This window comes from Lynx rufus, unplaced genomic scaffold (genome assembly GCF_022079265.1).
Source record: "Lynx rufus isolate CCGP_SWC_20201006 ecotype Redwood Valley unplaced genomic scaffold, mLynRuf1.p SCAF_15, whole genome shotgun sequence".
Lineage (NCBI taxonomy): Eukaryota > Metazoa > Chordata > Mammalia > Carnivora > Felidae > Lynx > Lynx rufus.
The window spans coordinates 40,248,293-40,265,541 of record NW_025814829.1 but is presented as its reverse complement, the minus strand read 5'-3'; the positions used below and the strand labels follow the sequence as shown (position 1 = coordinate 40,265,541).

The 17,249-nt window shown below is 40.9% G+C and overlaps 1 protein-coding gene across 1 annotated transcript in view; it reads left to right on the top strand.

Annotated features, from left to right (window-relative positions):
• The window catches only part of NIBAN1 (niban apoptosis regulator 1), a 158,980-nt gene that overhangs the window by 114,722 nt on the left and 27,009 nt on the right, over nt 1–17,249 (top strand). Inside the window, exon 6 of the mRNA XM_047076900.1 lies at nt 13,608–13,723. Coding sequence (XP_046932856.1) covers nt 13,608–13,723 — 116 coding nt within the window. The remainder of the gene's footprint in view (nt 1–13,607; nt 13,724–17,249) is intronic.

The following is a 17,249-nucleotide window of genomic DNA, read 5'->3' as shown; positions in this document are numbered from 1 at the left end:
TAGTATGGTGAGTTTTCTGGAGAACTGGAAGATTGCATAAATCACAGTGCTTTTGTTAAATGTTTAATTAAGTGATACAAGGCAGATTTTATTTTTTCAAGGAAAAAATGGGGGGGGTATGTTATAGACCACACATATATGAGCATCAAAGTTAATGATTCTGTGTTTTATAGAAGACAAATCAGTTTCACTGTAGTCTTATCATGGACAATAAAATGACAAACTTGAATAATTTCACTATTTCAGTCGCTTAATTAAATAGCCCATGTGGTAAGCCCAGTGGAAATAGCCACAAACTGAGCTGTTATTCAGGTTAATGGAAGGAGCAGAGGGGAGAGCAAAGAGATTCAGATCAGTGCTGTCCACTAGAAATATAATGAAAGGCACGTATGTAATTTTTTTAAACTGAAGTATGACTGACACACAGCGTTGCATTAGTTTCAGGTGTACAACATAGTGATTGGACAAATCCACACATGAGGCAGTGCTCACCACAAGTATAGCTACCATCTGTCACTATGCACCACTGTTAACACTATCATTGACTATGCTCCATAAGCTCTACCATTCATCCCCGTGATGTATTCATTCTACAGCTGGAAGCCTGTATCTCCCTCTCCCCTTCACCCATTTTGCCCATCCCCCCATTCCCTCCCCTCAGGCAACCATCAGTTTGTTCTCTGTATTTAAGGATCTGTTTCTGTGCTAGCTTTTTGTTTGTGTGCTTGTTCACTTGTTTTATTTCTTAGATCCCCCATATGAATGAAATCATATTGTATCTGTCTTTCCCTGTCTGACTTATTTCACTTAACATAATACCCTCTAGGTCCAACCATGTTGTTGCAAATGACACGATCTCATCCTTTCTTACGAGTAATATTCCTTATGAGTAATATTCCATTGTGTATCTATACCGCATCTTCTTTGTCCATTCATCTACTGATGGACACTTGGGTTGCTTTCATCTCTTGACTATTGTAAATAATGCCTCAGTAAACATAGGGGTGCATATATCTTTCTGAATTACTGTTTTTGTTTTCTTTGGGTAAATACCCAGTATAACACATATGTTATTTAATATTTTCTAGTAGCCACATTAATTGGTGAAGCCCAGAGAAAGATGCATATTTGAGAGAGAGAGGTTTAGTGGGAAGAAAAGAATAAGGTGGTCCTGCAGCTGGATCCCCAAGTTAGATCTCTGTCATGAAAAACACTACCCCATGTTGATAAACTAACTGTATTTGCAGTTTATCACAAAATTACACTATTTCACAGTGAACAAGAAGACCTGAAAGCCTTTCATTTCAAATGTGATACATTAGGCCCGGAGAAGCAAAGTAACTTACCTCAACTCCCATAGACAAAGTGACACCCCGTTTTGATTCCCAGCAGATAGTTGTCCCGCCATTCTGTGCTGCCTCTGTATCATTCAGCCATTTTTTCTTCATTCGTCGGTCTGCTCAAAAGAACATTTGGTGCCAGGCACTGTGTTATGGCATTGGGATACGGTGATGAATATGACAGTCCTTGTCCTCAAAGACATTATGGTGTAGGGGGACACAAGTTTATCCAGTTGTGTCACCGATGAACCTCCAGCTTCTGATGCTTGTCACACTGTGTCAGTTGTCATGACAAGCAGGGGACAGTAATAATACATTAAAGGACATTTGTGACAAGTCTGAAAGTGCTCCAAGATGTAAGGGTTTCCCCCTCCATTCATTGGAAAGAAAGCACTGGAAGGAGGCGTGCAGACCTATTCTGAGCAAACAGCACAAAGCAATACCTTTAAGGAGAGGGAAAGAAGAATGAACTCTTCAGTTCATTTACTTTACAAACACCCCAGTGTGGATCCTGAATGTCTGGACCATGGAATGTGCTATGATTTGGCAGTTGCCGGTGCTCATAAGGGTTCTCAGATTCCAAGAGGCGAACTGCCACAGGACCATTTGGACTTCAGAAAGGCAAATCTTGCTCATGGTCACGAGAGGATTGGTATTAAAAAAAAGTTATTAGATCACCACAGATCTTCCTAAGGATAATAGTATAACATTTCATAAAGTTTGAGCTACAAATACAAAATCCTCCATATCTCACTTTTTATTTCTTATGCATTCCCTTTCAATCACATGGGTGAATATTTACATTGCTTAATCAGGATGTATGTATAATTTTATAATCTTGTTTTTGCAGTGAAAATTCTCTTCAAACTACTTTTCCATGACACAGATGAGTCATCATAATCGTTATTTTAGTGACTGCGTAATATTCCATTCAGTAATCTTATCAAGCTTTGCTTAAATTTGTTATTAGCTAAGTTATTAAGCAAGATGCTCCTTGGACTTTACTGAAAATAATTGTGAACGCTTCGGGTTTTCATGACAAAATTGCATATTTACCTACAAAGATCCCTTAGTGAGACAGTGTATGCTAATGCAGTTATAGGTTTTCAACCACCACAACAGCAAGATGCTTTCCAAGTATCTTTGGTTTGAAGCAATTATGCAAGACGGGTACACACTGTGGGCTCAGTTAACCTAGAAATTCAAAAGAACTCTGTTGGCAGCATTGCCCTTTCTTGTAATAGGTCAGGAATGTAGACACTATTTTTATTGGTACCTGATTGCTGAAGTCCCCAGTTTAAAAAAAATTTTTTTAATGTGTATTTATTTTTGAGAGAGAGGGAAAGAGAGAGTGCAAGCAGGGGAGGAGCAGAGAGAGAGAGAGGGAAACACAGAGTCTGAAGCAGGCTCCAGGCTCCGAGCTGTCAGCACAGAGCTCCACGCGGGGCTCAAACCCATGAACCATGAGATCATGACCTGAGCCGAAGTCGGACACTTAACCGACTGAGCCACCCAGGCTCCCCTAAAGTTCCCAGTTTTTAAAAAATGATCTGGCCCCTAAGAACCTGAGGACTAAGTTATAGATGGCCTCTCCAGACCTAAGGAGGAGGCCATTCAATTAACCAGTCTTAACCTTCCTCTTCAGAGCAGGCAGTGCGCATCCAGGAAGCTGTAGCTGCCATCCCTAGTTCTCAGGGAGGGAATGGAGCTTGGGGCAGTTCCGATTTTTTAGGTCTTTGGGGAAAGGTTACTGATAAGGAGACATATTTTATCCTAGACAAAAGTTGTTACAACTTCTGCTGTAGTTAGACGTTTTAAGTAAGGTGAGGCCCTTTTTGAGGTCTTGCATAGGACTAGAACCTTATTTCCTGCTTCTTATTTTTACTCTCCTTTGATGACCCAGTGAAATGAGTTATGTATTTATATGACCTTGGGTAATGACTTCAACTTCTTTGATTTTGAGTTTTCCATTTGCTACCTAGGAGTGATTACATCTGGCTTACCTGTCTCATGAGATAGCTGTGAGACTCAAATGAGATGTAAACTGTAAGAACTTCTGACAAGTGCAAGCTGGATGCTATTATTAATCATTGGTAATGACGATGAGTGGAAAATCCCCAGATAGCATCGGCAGACGGTGCTATACTCTGTGGGTGTATCAGGCTAGGACATGATAAAGTGATGCCAGTTAACCCCAGTGATTTGTTCTGTAACGTAAACCTGGCCAAGTCCTTCCCCTGTCTGCCTTACTTGTAGAAAGCGTCCTCCCACCAACGTGGGTAAGATTACACAAGGTGTTTTGAGCTCACAAGACAAAGGTCATCCATAGACGCAGTCAGGAAGAATTTCCCTAACGTTTTTGTGTGCTGCAGTGACAATTATAAGACCCATGTGTAAACAATCATCTCCAGGAATAAGAGAAAGTGTCATCAAAAATGAAGGGCAAGTCTGTGGCTAGAGGAGCATCTTCCTTATTTATCTGAAAACTCAAGCTTGCTTTAAATTGTGTCCAGGCTGTGTGGTCACGTTTTGCCTGCAGGGAGTAAGCCACACAACTCCCCACAAGGGCAGCGATATGCACGTGACCCAGTTTCTGTGGTCTGAGCTGAAAGATTACCCGCGCATGTGCACTGCCTCAACTGCCTGTGAACATTACATAGTGACGTCTTCCTACAATTCACGTTTTAAAGAGGAAATTAGATCATTTTCATTTCAGTTTTGGGGCATGATTATTTTTTTTCCTTTGAGATCATTTCAGCAGGATCTCCATGAATAGTTACTAGGATATTGGAAGACCGTTCTGCACTTGCTGTCTTCAAATACAAATCTCCCCCATCTAAAGACATACATGTTTGTCCTGGGCATATAGGAAATCATTGATTGTGTTATTGTTCTCCTGGCCTGACTCTGCCCAGGTATCTAACACGGATAGGGTGACAGATCAACTCTTTCAGGTCCATGGAAAGCATGTTCAATGAACACAGCTTCAGGACACAGACCATCTTCATGGTATTTAGAGGGAAGCAAATATTCTCTCCTCCCTTATCAGGATTTTGATGACACCATCCTTACTGTTTGAAAGAGAGGTCATTTTTATTTTTTTAAGGCTTTGAAAAAACTTAAAGTAAATGGGATTGTTTATGCTAAGGAAAAGAAGGCTGCCACACAGAAGACATAGTCTATATATCAACTGAGTACCAAAAAAGAGAAAATGAGATTCAACCAGGGTCACAAGTGAGGATTTATGTCTAGACAGTGATGATTGCCTTCAATGGATAGAGTTCTAGTTGTTTGAAATGGTGTCTGTAGGAACCTGCCCAAAGTATTTCCTTATCCACATACCTTTTGACAGAGCTTCATTGTAGTACTATTTTTATACATCACTTTAAGTACAAGGGTTCTTTTGTGTTAAGTGAGTGAGCAGTCGGCAGAGGGGACATTTCCTAACCTGATAATGAGGGAATAAGTTCATCAAGATGCTAATAAGCATTCAAAAGTTATGGTCTTCTATTGTATCTTTTTCTTCTATGCAATTTGTGTTTTCTCAAAATCTATAGTTTATAAACCACTTGCAACAGAATTTGCTGAACAGCTTTTTAAATGCAGATTCCTAGAGCAAGATCAAGAATTGCATTTTTAATGCTTATTTATTTTTGAGAGAGAGAGAGAGTGCAAGCCGGGGAGGGGCAGAGAGAGAGAATCCAAAGCAGCCTTCAGGCTCTGAGCTGTCAACACAGAGCCTGATGCGGGTCTTGAACCCACAAACCATGAGATCATGACCCGAGCCAAAGTCAGATGCTTAACCGAGTGAGCTACCCAGGAGCTCCCTCCAAGAATTGCATTTTTAACAAGCACATAGGTGATTCTGATGTTTGAGAACCACTCCCCGTATGTTGGGTAGAGGAATGGTTCTCAAGGTGTGCCCCTGTACCTAAAGCATCAGCATCATCTGGGAGCTCATTAGAAAAGCAAATTCTTGGACTCCGCCCTGTACCTTACTGAATCTGAAAAGTCTGGGGGTGAGGCTCAGCAATCTGTTTTTCTGATCCTCACCAAAGTCCGAGAAGCACGGGGGTAGAGTATGTCAATTCCCTTCAGTACCTCTTTACAGCAGTAAGAAAGAGATTTATTAAGAGAGAATCTGATTCATTTGTGACACTTGGGTCTTATCTGGAACTGAGAAATCTTGGTTTGGGGTGCCTGGGTGGCTCAGTCGGTTTCGGCTCAGGTTGTGATCTCAGGGTTCTGGGATGGAGCCCCACGTTGGGCTTTGTGCTTAAGATTCTCTCCCTCTCCCCCTTCCCCTCCCCTCCTCCTTCCCTCCCCCTCCCTCTCCCCTCCTTCTCCCTCTTCCCTTCTTCCCCACTGCTTGTGCTGTTGAAAAGCAGGAAGGAAGGAAGGAAGGAAGGAAGGAAGGAAGGAAGGAAGGAATCTTGGTTTAGACAGAACTTTAAAAGGAGATTTAATCTTGCCCTCCCTCTAGTATTTAAATTCCTTCCCTCCCTCCATCCCTCCCTCCATCCCTCCCTCCCTTCCTTCCCTCTCTCCCTCTATCTCCCTCGCTCTCTCCCTCCCCCTTTCCCCCTTTCCCCACTCCATCTCTCTTTTTCTCTCTCTTTCTTATGTGCCAGGCACTGGGCTACGGATTGAGGATACAGTGGTGAATGCAAACTACAGAGAAAGTTCCTGTCCTCTTGGAACTTACAGGCTAGGGGAAGGCATATTTCAAATGATTACACTAATAACTATGAAATTATAATTATTGTAAGTGCTATGGTGAGGAGGCACATGATGTTCTGAGAGTGTATAAGACAGGGGTTTGAGCATGTCTGCATACCTTCTACAAGGCAGCTCAGCCCAGATGGAGCACTTCCTCTTGAGGGAGAGTTCTGACACCCAGTTGGAGCCTGCCTCACTCTAAGATACATATAAGTGTTAGAAATCTGTTCCCTATTTCAGTGAAAATATGCCACACTGTGCTTTGGACCATGCAGACCTGACTGTGTATCTGAATCTACATGGAACAAGTCCAGTGTTCTTTTACGTTGCAGATCTTCACGTAGATGATGAAGATCTCTTTCCTCGAGGTTTTTTCTTTTCAAGGCTGTGAGACTCCTCATTTATTTGGTCTCCTTCAGAAGCACTCCACTTTTTAAAAAGATGTTTGTAAAATATTCTGCTTCTCAGCATCAACTAGAAGTGTGTAATGGTAATTTCTTAGGAGCGTATCTCAGATTCCATCTATGACTGTCCTTGTCCTGATTATGCTCCACAGTCCCATGGCCCAACCTCACCTGCCCTGTGTACAACTGCATCACATCACTAACTTGCACTGGGCTCGCAGTTAAGTGAAACCCTGGGCTTATCTAGCTTGCTTTTTTTAAGTAATTGAAAATGTTTTAAGGGCAGTGCCCTCAAGATTTTCCTCTAGGATGTCAGCCCTTTAACCAGCAGCCGTCACTGAAGTTCTTTAGTCGATTATGTGTACTGGCATTATCAACCAATCTAAATATCTTCAGTGTGTCAATCAAAAGCATATAAAGCCTTAAGAATTGCCTTGCTAGAATCTAGATGCAGGATGTCTCCAACAGCCTTCTAATCTGCCAATCTAGTATGTCGGTGTGAAGGAAATGGGCTAGTCTGTCTTCACTTGTTCTAGTAATCACCACTTCCTTTTCTCTGTTGACAGTCTTTTAATATTTATTGACATATCAAGAATTCATGAGATGTACTGCTTTTAATCAAATGAGGCATGCAGCCTTTTCCTATGTGATTAAAAACTTTTATCAAAACATCTTCACTGGAAAACCTTTCTGCCATCTGTTTGAGAAGCCATTTATATCCTCAGAGTGAGTTCTGTATCTTTGTATTTTCACCTAGAGCAACACCGTTATAACTCATCTTCAGGTGCCTGGATCTCCGTGAAGCACACATTTTTTTCTTGACCTATTCCTCTTCTCTTCTTGGCAGGTCTGTATCCACTAACGCAAATAAGATTTGGTCAGCAGATATATGTTTTAGTCTAGAGTTTACGAAATATAATTCAGGGACTTCTAAGTAATCTTGGGGCTAGTGCTCATGAGTTATCATCTATAATATGGCAATAAATATTTGCTTAGGTCATGAATAAATTTTTAAAATAAAAACTTTTATTACCATTTCGTTAGAATGGACCCCATTCATTTTTAATTCCACCGTAGTATTTTCTTTTGTTCTGTTTTTAAGAATGTCACATTCTGTCTGGCCTTCAGTCTGCTCACTTGTTAAACGAGTGGTTGAACTAGATGATCCTATGGTATATTCAAACTCTAGAATTAAATGGTTCTAAACCTTGATAAGGAAAGGAAATTTAACGCAATTTAAAAGTCAAACCACAACACACACACATATACATGCATATGCAAACATACACACATGTACATGTGCATACATATCAAACTGGTGAGACCGCATCAATGTCAATTTCCTGGTGGTGATATTGTGCTATGGTTTTGCAAGATATTCCTGTTAGGAGAAATGGAGTGAAGGGTATATTGGATATCTCTGTATTATTTCTTTTAAGAACACATGAATCTACAATTACCTCAAAATAAAAAGTTTAAAAAAATTAAACCATAGACTGTATAACAGGACTTTGGAAGTAAGAGTAGGCCTTTCTTGACCACATATTAGCTTAAACAAATTATTCAACCTTCCTGAAGTCAGTTTCTTTCTCAGCCTTAAAGTGGGAATATTAAGCGGCACCTGGGTGGCTCAGTCTGTTAAGCATCCAACTTCGGCTCAGGTCACGATCTCACGGTTCCTGAGTCTGAGCCCCACATTGGGCTCTCTGCTGTCAGCACAGAGCCTGCTTGAGATCGTCTGTCTCCCTCTCTCTCTGCCCCTCCCCAACTTGCACTCCCTCTCTCTCAAAAATAAACATTTAAAAAATTAAAAACTGGGACTATTAATCCTTACCTAATGGGATGGCTGGAAGGATTATATGAGATGGTGTGTATAAACATTGGCTTATACTTCTATTGTTAGTATTCAATAAATGTTGGTTACTTGCCACTGTACTTCTTCTCCTTTGTTCTAGAGAAGAAACTAGGGCAAACTGACTTGCTGCAGCTCTCCCAGAAAAGACGACATACGACCTGAAGCTAAAGACAATTTCGAAGTATACATTAGTGACATGAACCCCATAGCAGTGTAGTGAGTAATGCAGTTACATAACTTTTACAGATCACCAGGCAGATCAGCTAACATGGCTTGGCGCAGTGAACCGATAAAATAAAATAACAACGCAGCTTCCAAACCCAGCCTGAGTCAGGGAGTCCCGACACAGCAGCCAGAGTCAAAATCCAGAATGACTGCCTAGGCCTTAGAGCTTTGGTGTTTCAGTTGACTCAGACATGCTGTAAATCTGTGTAAGGGGTGGGGAGGAAACAAAAGCTGGCCCCCTGAATAACTCTTCCCCAAGGGGCATAGAGAAGCTTTCTTTTCCTTGCAGAATCCTTAATCATATCTCCCAAATAGGAGTTTTCTATGCAACTGCACAGATGCGAAAAAGGGAGAGACTAAGGAGAATAGACATGTCTTGGTCCTGAGGATGTGATAGTTGAATGGATGGCCAAGATGTCTCTCCCACATATCTTATGAAATGTTTAGAATTTCCCAGGGATCTGTCCTTGCCCCTGATCTGATGAATGTTGTTATCAGTCAGTTGGATAAAACACAGAAAGTAAGCCCACCAAAATAGTTGAATGTTACAGAGGTGAAAGGGAGTTTGGGAACAATTATAATTTTTAAATGATTTTGGCAGGCTGTGGGGCACTGAGTTGATCACAGTAAGTTGTAATTTATTAGGGGCAGTGTTAAAACCTGTACTTCAAAACCAAAAGCAGAAGTACAGGTTAGGAAAGGATTAAATTGACAGGGGTTTTATACAAAAAAAGTTGTAGGATCTTATGTGACTATAAGAAAGGTATGAGTCAATGGTGTGATGTATTTGTATTTTAGAAAGGAAGTTAGGGACCAAAAAAAAAAAGAACGTAATCTTTCTACTTTACATAATTTACACAAGTTGAAAAATACTCAGTGGGTTGTATTCAGTGTGGGCCAAATTTAAGAAAGATATTGACTAAATGGAATTGGTTACTAAGGGAAGGAAAGAAAAGGTAGGGCTGAATTTAAAGGATCCCCAAAACTATATTGTTTAAAGAACGGTTGAGGGAAAATAAGGATATTCAGCTATTCTTTTAGAGTTGCCCTACAGAAGAGGACAAGTAAACTTGTCTATTTTGCTCTGAAAATCAGAAATGGGATTAATGAGAGTTCATGGAAACAGATTTTGGCTCAATACAAGGAAAATTTTTCAAATAATTAGAGCAGTTCCATGACTATTTCACTAAATTGTGAGTTTCCTGTCACTGGAAATATTCAAGCCGAGGCCAGATGAGTGTCTGGGATTCTGAGGGCTTCTAGCATTGAATGAGAGCTTAGGGTAGGTGACCTTTAAGACCACTTGCAGCTCTCTTAGTCTGTGACTTAAGGAAGCATGAATGCCAAGGCCGCTTATGACATGCCAGAGCTACTTTTTCAACTCTTGGCTCTGATTCTGACCAGCTGTGTGACCTTCGGCTAAGAAATTAACCATTTTTTGTTCCAATTTCCTCAGCCATAAAATGAGGGATCTGGATTTAATGATATCTAAGTTCTCCGCAACTTCATAATTACAGCATGTTGGAAAAGTAGAGTTGGAGCTGATACCTGCCATTTTTCTAAGTCAGCTTACACGGAGAAGATTTAACAAGCAAAGGCCATTGTTGATTCTGGGGACCATTGGACTAAACTCTCAGTTGCTTGTTGGCAGGAGAGTGGACGATTGTGATCCTGGGATTTGTTCTCATGAGATCTGTGGCAGGAAGTTGATCAAATAACTGATAATCCGGTTTCTCTCAAACACCTGTACATTCTGGCTGAGTTCAGCGATGCCTTTGCAAAGAACTTAGAAGAAATGAAGGTCACATTACTATTGCAATACAGTTCTGTCTCTTACAAAGCACACCTTTGTTCTTCATTTCCTTAATGATCTGGCAGTTGCTGTTGAGCTTGGCTTACGATAATAAGAACCAATATCCATAAAACAACTTGCTATGTGGCAGATACTGTCCTAAAAGTTTTGTATAAATTAATTTACCTAATCAGTTTATAACCTGAAAATCTAATGATGAATCAGTAGGTTAGATCCTTTTTTCCCCTATGGTCAAGGAGTAGTTAAAATGCAGTTTAAATCTATCCTAATGGTAGAGAGTCCAGAATTCAGATCCCTGCCCTCATTCTTTCAGGCTTCATTGCTGGTGTTCAATTACTATAATTTCCTGTGTGGTTCATTTGATTACTAACCCTTTTCTTCTCTGCCTGTATGAAGGTGCTTCATCCACCACTACTATATTCCAGCTCCCTGTTTTCCTCTTGGACTTCTCTCTGACTCCCACATCATTGTCTCCACATTCCATTTCTTCAGTTATTTTTTCCAGAAGTTTTTGAAAACACAACTATAGTGGGAATGCTATAGTTTGCTTTGATAGAGTAATAGAAGGTAGGAGTAGGATTTCAAATACCTCCTTTGGTTGCTGAGGTTAGTGGGGGAAGAAATAAGTAAATTTATGCTTTTGGTAAAGACATGAATTTAAAACCTTATTCTGAGGTTCGCAGGTCTGGCAGTACTCACTTCATCCAAGTACCACATTTTCTTCCATGTCTTTGTTTCCTGAGGTTGGAAATGAAAACAGCTGTTAAAAATAAGAGCTCATGAGTCAATCTTGAATCTCAGTGTAGCAATTACAGTTTCCATCTCTGTTGGTAAAGTCCCTCCCAGTGTACTGAGCTCCATATCACAGCCCCCTTGTTGTCAATTTTATACCAAGACTTTAATTTGTGTTTTCCAAGCCTCAAAGATTAAACACTAAATCATTTGCCAAACCAGAAAAAAATAACAAGGAAGAAATACATCAATTTAAAAACTTGATTCTCAGACATGCTCTTTTTCTGATTTAGAGCTCGAGCAGAACTCTATGTCAATATTAGAAATGTCAGTTACTGTCCCACATTTTTGAAGGTGGAACTTCTGGGCTTTGTGGTATCCTCACTGTGGAGAATTTTGCTTGAACTCTTTTTCATTAAAAAAAAATTTTTTTTAAGTGTTTATTTTTAAGAGAGAGAGAGGTGGGTGGTGGTGGGAGAGGTGGAATGGGGATGGGGGAGGGACAGCGAAAGAAGGGAGGGACAGTAGATCCAAAGTGGGCTCCACGCTGACAGTGGGGCTCAGACTCAGGAACCATGAGATCATGACCTTAGCCGAAGTTGCACACTTAACTGACTGAGCCACCTAGGCACCCCTGCTTGAAAATCTTATCAAGGCTAGCCTTGAATTGTATTTTCCCTTTTCCAAGTTCCTGAGGCTTATGACCTCGTAAATAAATCTCAATGTAGTTATCTACAGCCTATTAATTGATTGTCACCTTCTGGAGCACATTGATCCTTTTTTAGTTCAGCCTCGTCCCACTTAGCAACCATTCATTCCTTGACTGAGTAATCCCATTGTCTGAAGCTCCGAATGTCCCCAGTGAATCAGCTGCCTTGAACTGACCGATCTAATTTGCCCTATAAAGGCAGATCATATGCTGTTAGCAAGAGAGCTTCATGTTCTAGAGGAGAGGCTGGAGGCAAGAGACTTGGCCCTTTCAGTCACTTCATTTTGCCTTATTTCCCCTAAGATTTGATTTATTTACTGTTCTATTCTTTATTATTAGATTATTTATAAAATGTATTCCCCTGCAAAGATTTTTATAATTCTGTTATCATTGTATCCTCTAACAGATATTTTGTGCATTGAAAATTGCCTCAGTCATTTGGGCTGCTATAACAAAAATACTGTAAGTCTAAGATCAAAGCACCCGCAGATCCAGTGTTTGGAGAGAGAGCCAAAAACGGGGGAAGAGCTCTCTTCTTATAAAGGCACTAATCCCATCATGATAAGGGCAGTAATCCCAACATACCTTTGTGACCTGATTACCTCACAAAGGCTGTAGCTGCAAATATCATACTGGGGATTAGGGTTTCAACATATGACTTCTGGGGGACACAAAGCATTCAGTCCCTCGCAGAATTTTTGCATTCGTGGTGTGATTTGTGGAATTCTGGGAAGGCTGTTGAGCCCCTGCTTCCTCGACTACACTTAAAATCCGGCATTAAACATTACCTCTCAGATACAACACCTTTTAAAATCTAATCTGTTTGGAAGGGCAAAACCATAAAACTAATATGTGAAGTAGTATAGCATAGTGCTGGCATAGCATAGTGTATTCTGACTGGGATCAGAATACCTGAGTTCACCCGCTTGCTAGCTGTATGACCTTAAGCAATTAATTAATCTTTCTGGGCTTTTGGAGCATCTGTATAGTCGACATGATAATAGCACTCACCTCACAGGTTTTTTGGGTTTTGGTTTTTAAATTTTTTTTAGTCTTTATTTATTTTTGAGAGAGAGAGAGAGCACAAGCAGGGGAAGGGCAGAGAGGGAGACACAGAATCTAATGCAGACTCCAGGCTCTGAGCTGTCAGCACAGAGCCCGATGCGGGGCTCGAACTCATGGACCTCGAGATCATGACCTGAGCCGAAGTCGGATGCTCAACCGACTGAGCCACCCAGGCGCCCTGTTACCTCACAGGTTTTTGTAAGGTTTCAGTGAAATGTGTAACATGTTTAGAAGAATAGTATCTTGCTATATAAAGTGTTAGAAACTGTCATCCTTTATTTGCATAAATCAGCATATTTGACAGCAACTTGATAATAAGTCACAAAGAAATCGGAGTTTTGTTCAGGGAACTGGGAGCGGATACTGTGGATACCAGAGGCCCTGGTAAAGAATGGTCTGCCTTAGTGAGGTGCTACAGTTGGAGGCATAGAGCCACTAGGTGCCTAGGTGCCCAAGGGAAACATTTATAAGAGAGAAACAAATGGGGCTAGATCTGCTTCTAGTCCTAACCAGTATGCCCAGTAACTGATGGAATTAATCAGCTGCTATGGTGGTGAGCAAGCAAGAGGACACACATCTGCAAATGAACTTTGAATTCAGGATCTGCTTCATTTTTCTGTGTCTCGTAATTCTATCCTTCGTAATATTCAGGTAACATTAGGTCTCTGAACCATGACACTCGAAGAACCATGGTAAACTGTAGAAGTGTTTTTCTTTGCTAAGTGCCCTTGCCTCTTTCTTTTAGATTACATGAAGCAGACGACGTTTGAAGCCCAAGCCTTTCTAGAAGCTGTGCAGTTCTTCCGGCAGGAGAAGGGACACTATGGCTCATGGGAAATGATCACTGGGGATGAAGTCCAGGTAACATGGGCTCAGAATTTGGGATTCTCTTCTCTGTCTGTGTGTAGGAGGTCAGGGTCAGGATAAATAATCACACACAAAAAAGTGGAAGATGTGGTTCCGAAGGCCGTTTCTCTCATTGTCTAGATGCATTTGGTCCACAGAGTATTGGGTACCGTCTGCAAACACCTCCAGACAGGAGCAAAACAGGACAGTATAAAAACAGGGCAACCGCAACGAGGAGCTTCCATTATTTTCTAAAAAAAATTTGTTTTAATGTTTATTTTTGACAGAGAGACAGAGCATGAGTGGGGGAGGGGCAGAGAGAGAGGGAGACACAGAATCCGAAGCAGGCTCCAGGCTCCGAGCTGTCAGCACGGAGCCCGATGAGGGGCTCGAACCCATAGACCGCGAGATCATGACCTGAGCTGAAGTCGGATGAAGTTGAGCTGAAGCTCAACGGACTGAGCTACCCAAGCGCCCCTCCATTATTTTCTATTCTTTTCTTTACAAAGCATTATTCTTTCAAATGACCTCATGCTTCCAGACCACAATCCAACACGAGCAGTGTGGCATAGTTCAAAGTGTGTGATGGGGGCTTAGGTCAACCTACTTGGATTAAATCTTGCCAACTTATTTAACCTCTTTTAGTCTCAAGTTACTCCTCTGAAAAAAGAGAGTAATGATAATGTTTGCCCTGCAGGGTATTGAGCATTAAGTGAGACGTTGTTGGAAAACTATTTGGCACACGCACTTGTCTTTATTTACTGAATGATTTATAAATGAAGTCAAAGAAATACATTTTAAAAGCATTAAGACAGTTTTCTATGCGTTTTTACTTACCTCTTCTAGTTTTCTATCCTCTATGGTCTGATATAATTTTCCTATGACCTTGGTTAAATGCCAGTCATGGGCTAAGCATGTCCATTGGCTTGGTACCAGGGACGTTGTTACAAATCTCCAAGGAAACTGTGTCCATGAGGACACCAATCACACAGCTGATTCAGCCAGGAAGAGGAGAGTGGGAACGGCGTTATTTAATTAGAGGCACACAGGGTCCAACCATGCTGTTCTTTAATTTCCCCTCGTTTCCCTGAGTGCCTCTTTTGGGGGCCAGTGAAATTTGTTATTAGGAGACCGGATGAGGCCTTGCCTTCGTATGGTCATTAAACATCTGAAGCCGAAAACATTTGATCATGATGATGGGGCTGTTCGTTATTGTTTAACCATATGACTTCTTCTTTCCCACCCACCCCTGCTTTGGTGGATTTTAAACTCATTTATTTCTTAGCTTGAGACTTATTCCAGAACTTTGGCTAACTCTTGGTTTCTGATATTTGGGGGAAGTATATCCATTCATCAATCTGAGAGGACTAAGGACTAACCGTACTTATACCATAAAGAAAAATGAAAGCAAAAGGGGAGGCTGAAGCACTTGACGCTGATTGGCCTGCCAAATAAACCAACATATTTAGTAGATATACCAGTATTAAAATGCCTTTGTGTAATACTTTTTAATGTTCAAATCCTAATTCTGTGTGTTCATTTTATCGATCTCATGAGGTTATTAGTATTTCCAATTTTGTAAATGAGAAAACCAAGGGAGGTATATAGCAGTGAAGTGACTTGTCCAGTTTTATTCATTAAATAGCTTTTGAGCTCCTCTATGCCAGGCACCATGCTGGGGCTGGTGATCCAGAGATGGGCACAACAGGATGGTCCCTGCCCTGTGCAGCTGATAGTTTCATGCTCCCATGCTAAGTGGACAGATGGCAAAGGAAATGATGGCTTCCGATTCCTGGTCCAGTGAAAGATCAGCACCAACCATGGGGCTATACCAAGTTCAACATTTACTTAACTCCTCAAGTTTAGCTATGCTATTTGCTTAATCTTTTCATTTAGAATCTCATGTCAGCTCACTTCTTTCTCGATGCCATTGAAAACAGGTACTTAATGAAACCTTTCTTTGGATTGAGTTGACTTTCTGTTTTTTTGCTTTGGGTTGATTTGTGCTAAGCGCTAGAAGGTGCAAGAGAAGCAAATGACTCATCCCTTGCCCTTGTGGTGAGGCAAGACATACCTAGAAACATCCCGAGAATGAGGCAGCCTTAGAAGTGTATGTGGGTAGACATGTGGGTCTGTACATATATGGACATCATAAAGCATTGGCAGCCAGCAGTGATAGGAAGGTGCTAATTTTGCAGTATAAAAAATACCATAAGTAGGAAAGCAGAACAACACAAAACAAAAACAGAGACGAGATCAGTAAAAGCTGGAGTTATCAAGTGACCCAATAAGAAATTTTGCTCCCCCAGGAATCTGAATATCTATGGTGAAGTTAGACTCAGACAATGTGAGCGCCGGAAAGGCATTTCAAGGGTTGTTTGTCCAAAACCCTCCAGTTGAAAGAATGTTCAGAGAGGTTGGCTGAAGTCACAGTGCCAGTCTGTGACAGAAAACCCATTTCGAGCCACATCAGGCTCTCCTTCGAGAAGCTGGAGAAAGGAAATGAATTCCAAAACCTTCCTGTCTGGGGCCTAGTGGGGGTCCGCCTCTCTGTAACCTCACATATGAAGCCAAAGCAGCATCTGTCCTCAGACTCACAGGAAAAAGAGGTCAGGGGCCCAGAGAAGCTATGTAGTTAAAGAAAATGGCATGACGTAACTGAGTTTGAGAATATGACATCTTCTGTTTAAATTTTTTTAATGTTTATTTAGTTTTGAGAGAGAGAGAGCAGGGGAGAGGCAGAGAGAGGAGAGGGAAACATGGAATCTGAAGCAGGCTCCGGGCTCTGAGCTGTCAGCACAGAGCCCCACACGGGGCTCAAAGCCATGAACTACAAGATCATGACCTGAGCCGAAGTAGGATGCTTAACCAACTGAGCTTCCCAGGCGCCCCTGGCATCTTCTGTTTATTTTATTATTTTTTTAAAAATATATCAAATTGGCTTCCATACTGACATCTTCTGTTTAAAGCACTGGGTTTATTTGCATTTTTTTCCTGTCTGCTAAGCACTTACTTGATCATCATTTTGTCGTCACCCCCCTCTAACCTCATGGCCTGGTATTCAGATGTTCAGCATTATTACATTATTATCTTCATAGTAATGACTCACACAGCAAGTCTGGTGGGCCCTCATGGCAGTGGTGATTTTTTAGGCAACTGCCGAGGCAAAGCAAATATCTTAGGATAACTTGCCTACAGACTATTAAGGTGAAAATATTTATGTACTAGTAAAACCGTCAATATATATCCTACTTGTCTATAAAAAATGTATCAAATGAAGTCCTGAAGGAAAGCATTTTGCAAGATGTAAAGCATTTACAGTGATTTGGTATATTTATTATTTCTTGTAGCAATATATTTATTTAATAAATATATCTTTATTATTTTGTAATTATTATTGTAAATTTAAATTTGCCTTTAAATGAACCAGATGAGCTGAGAAAATAGTTCATAGTTCCCACAGAACAGGTGGTTTCAAGACAAGAAAACTGTCCACGTTTTAGGCCTTCTCCATACATTTCAGGGTTGTCTTTTGTCTAAT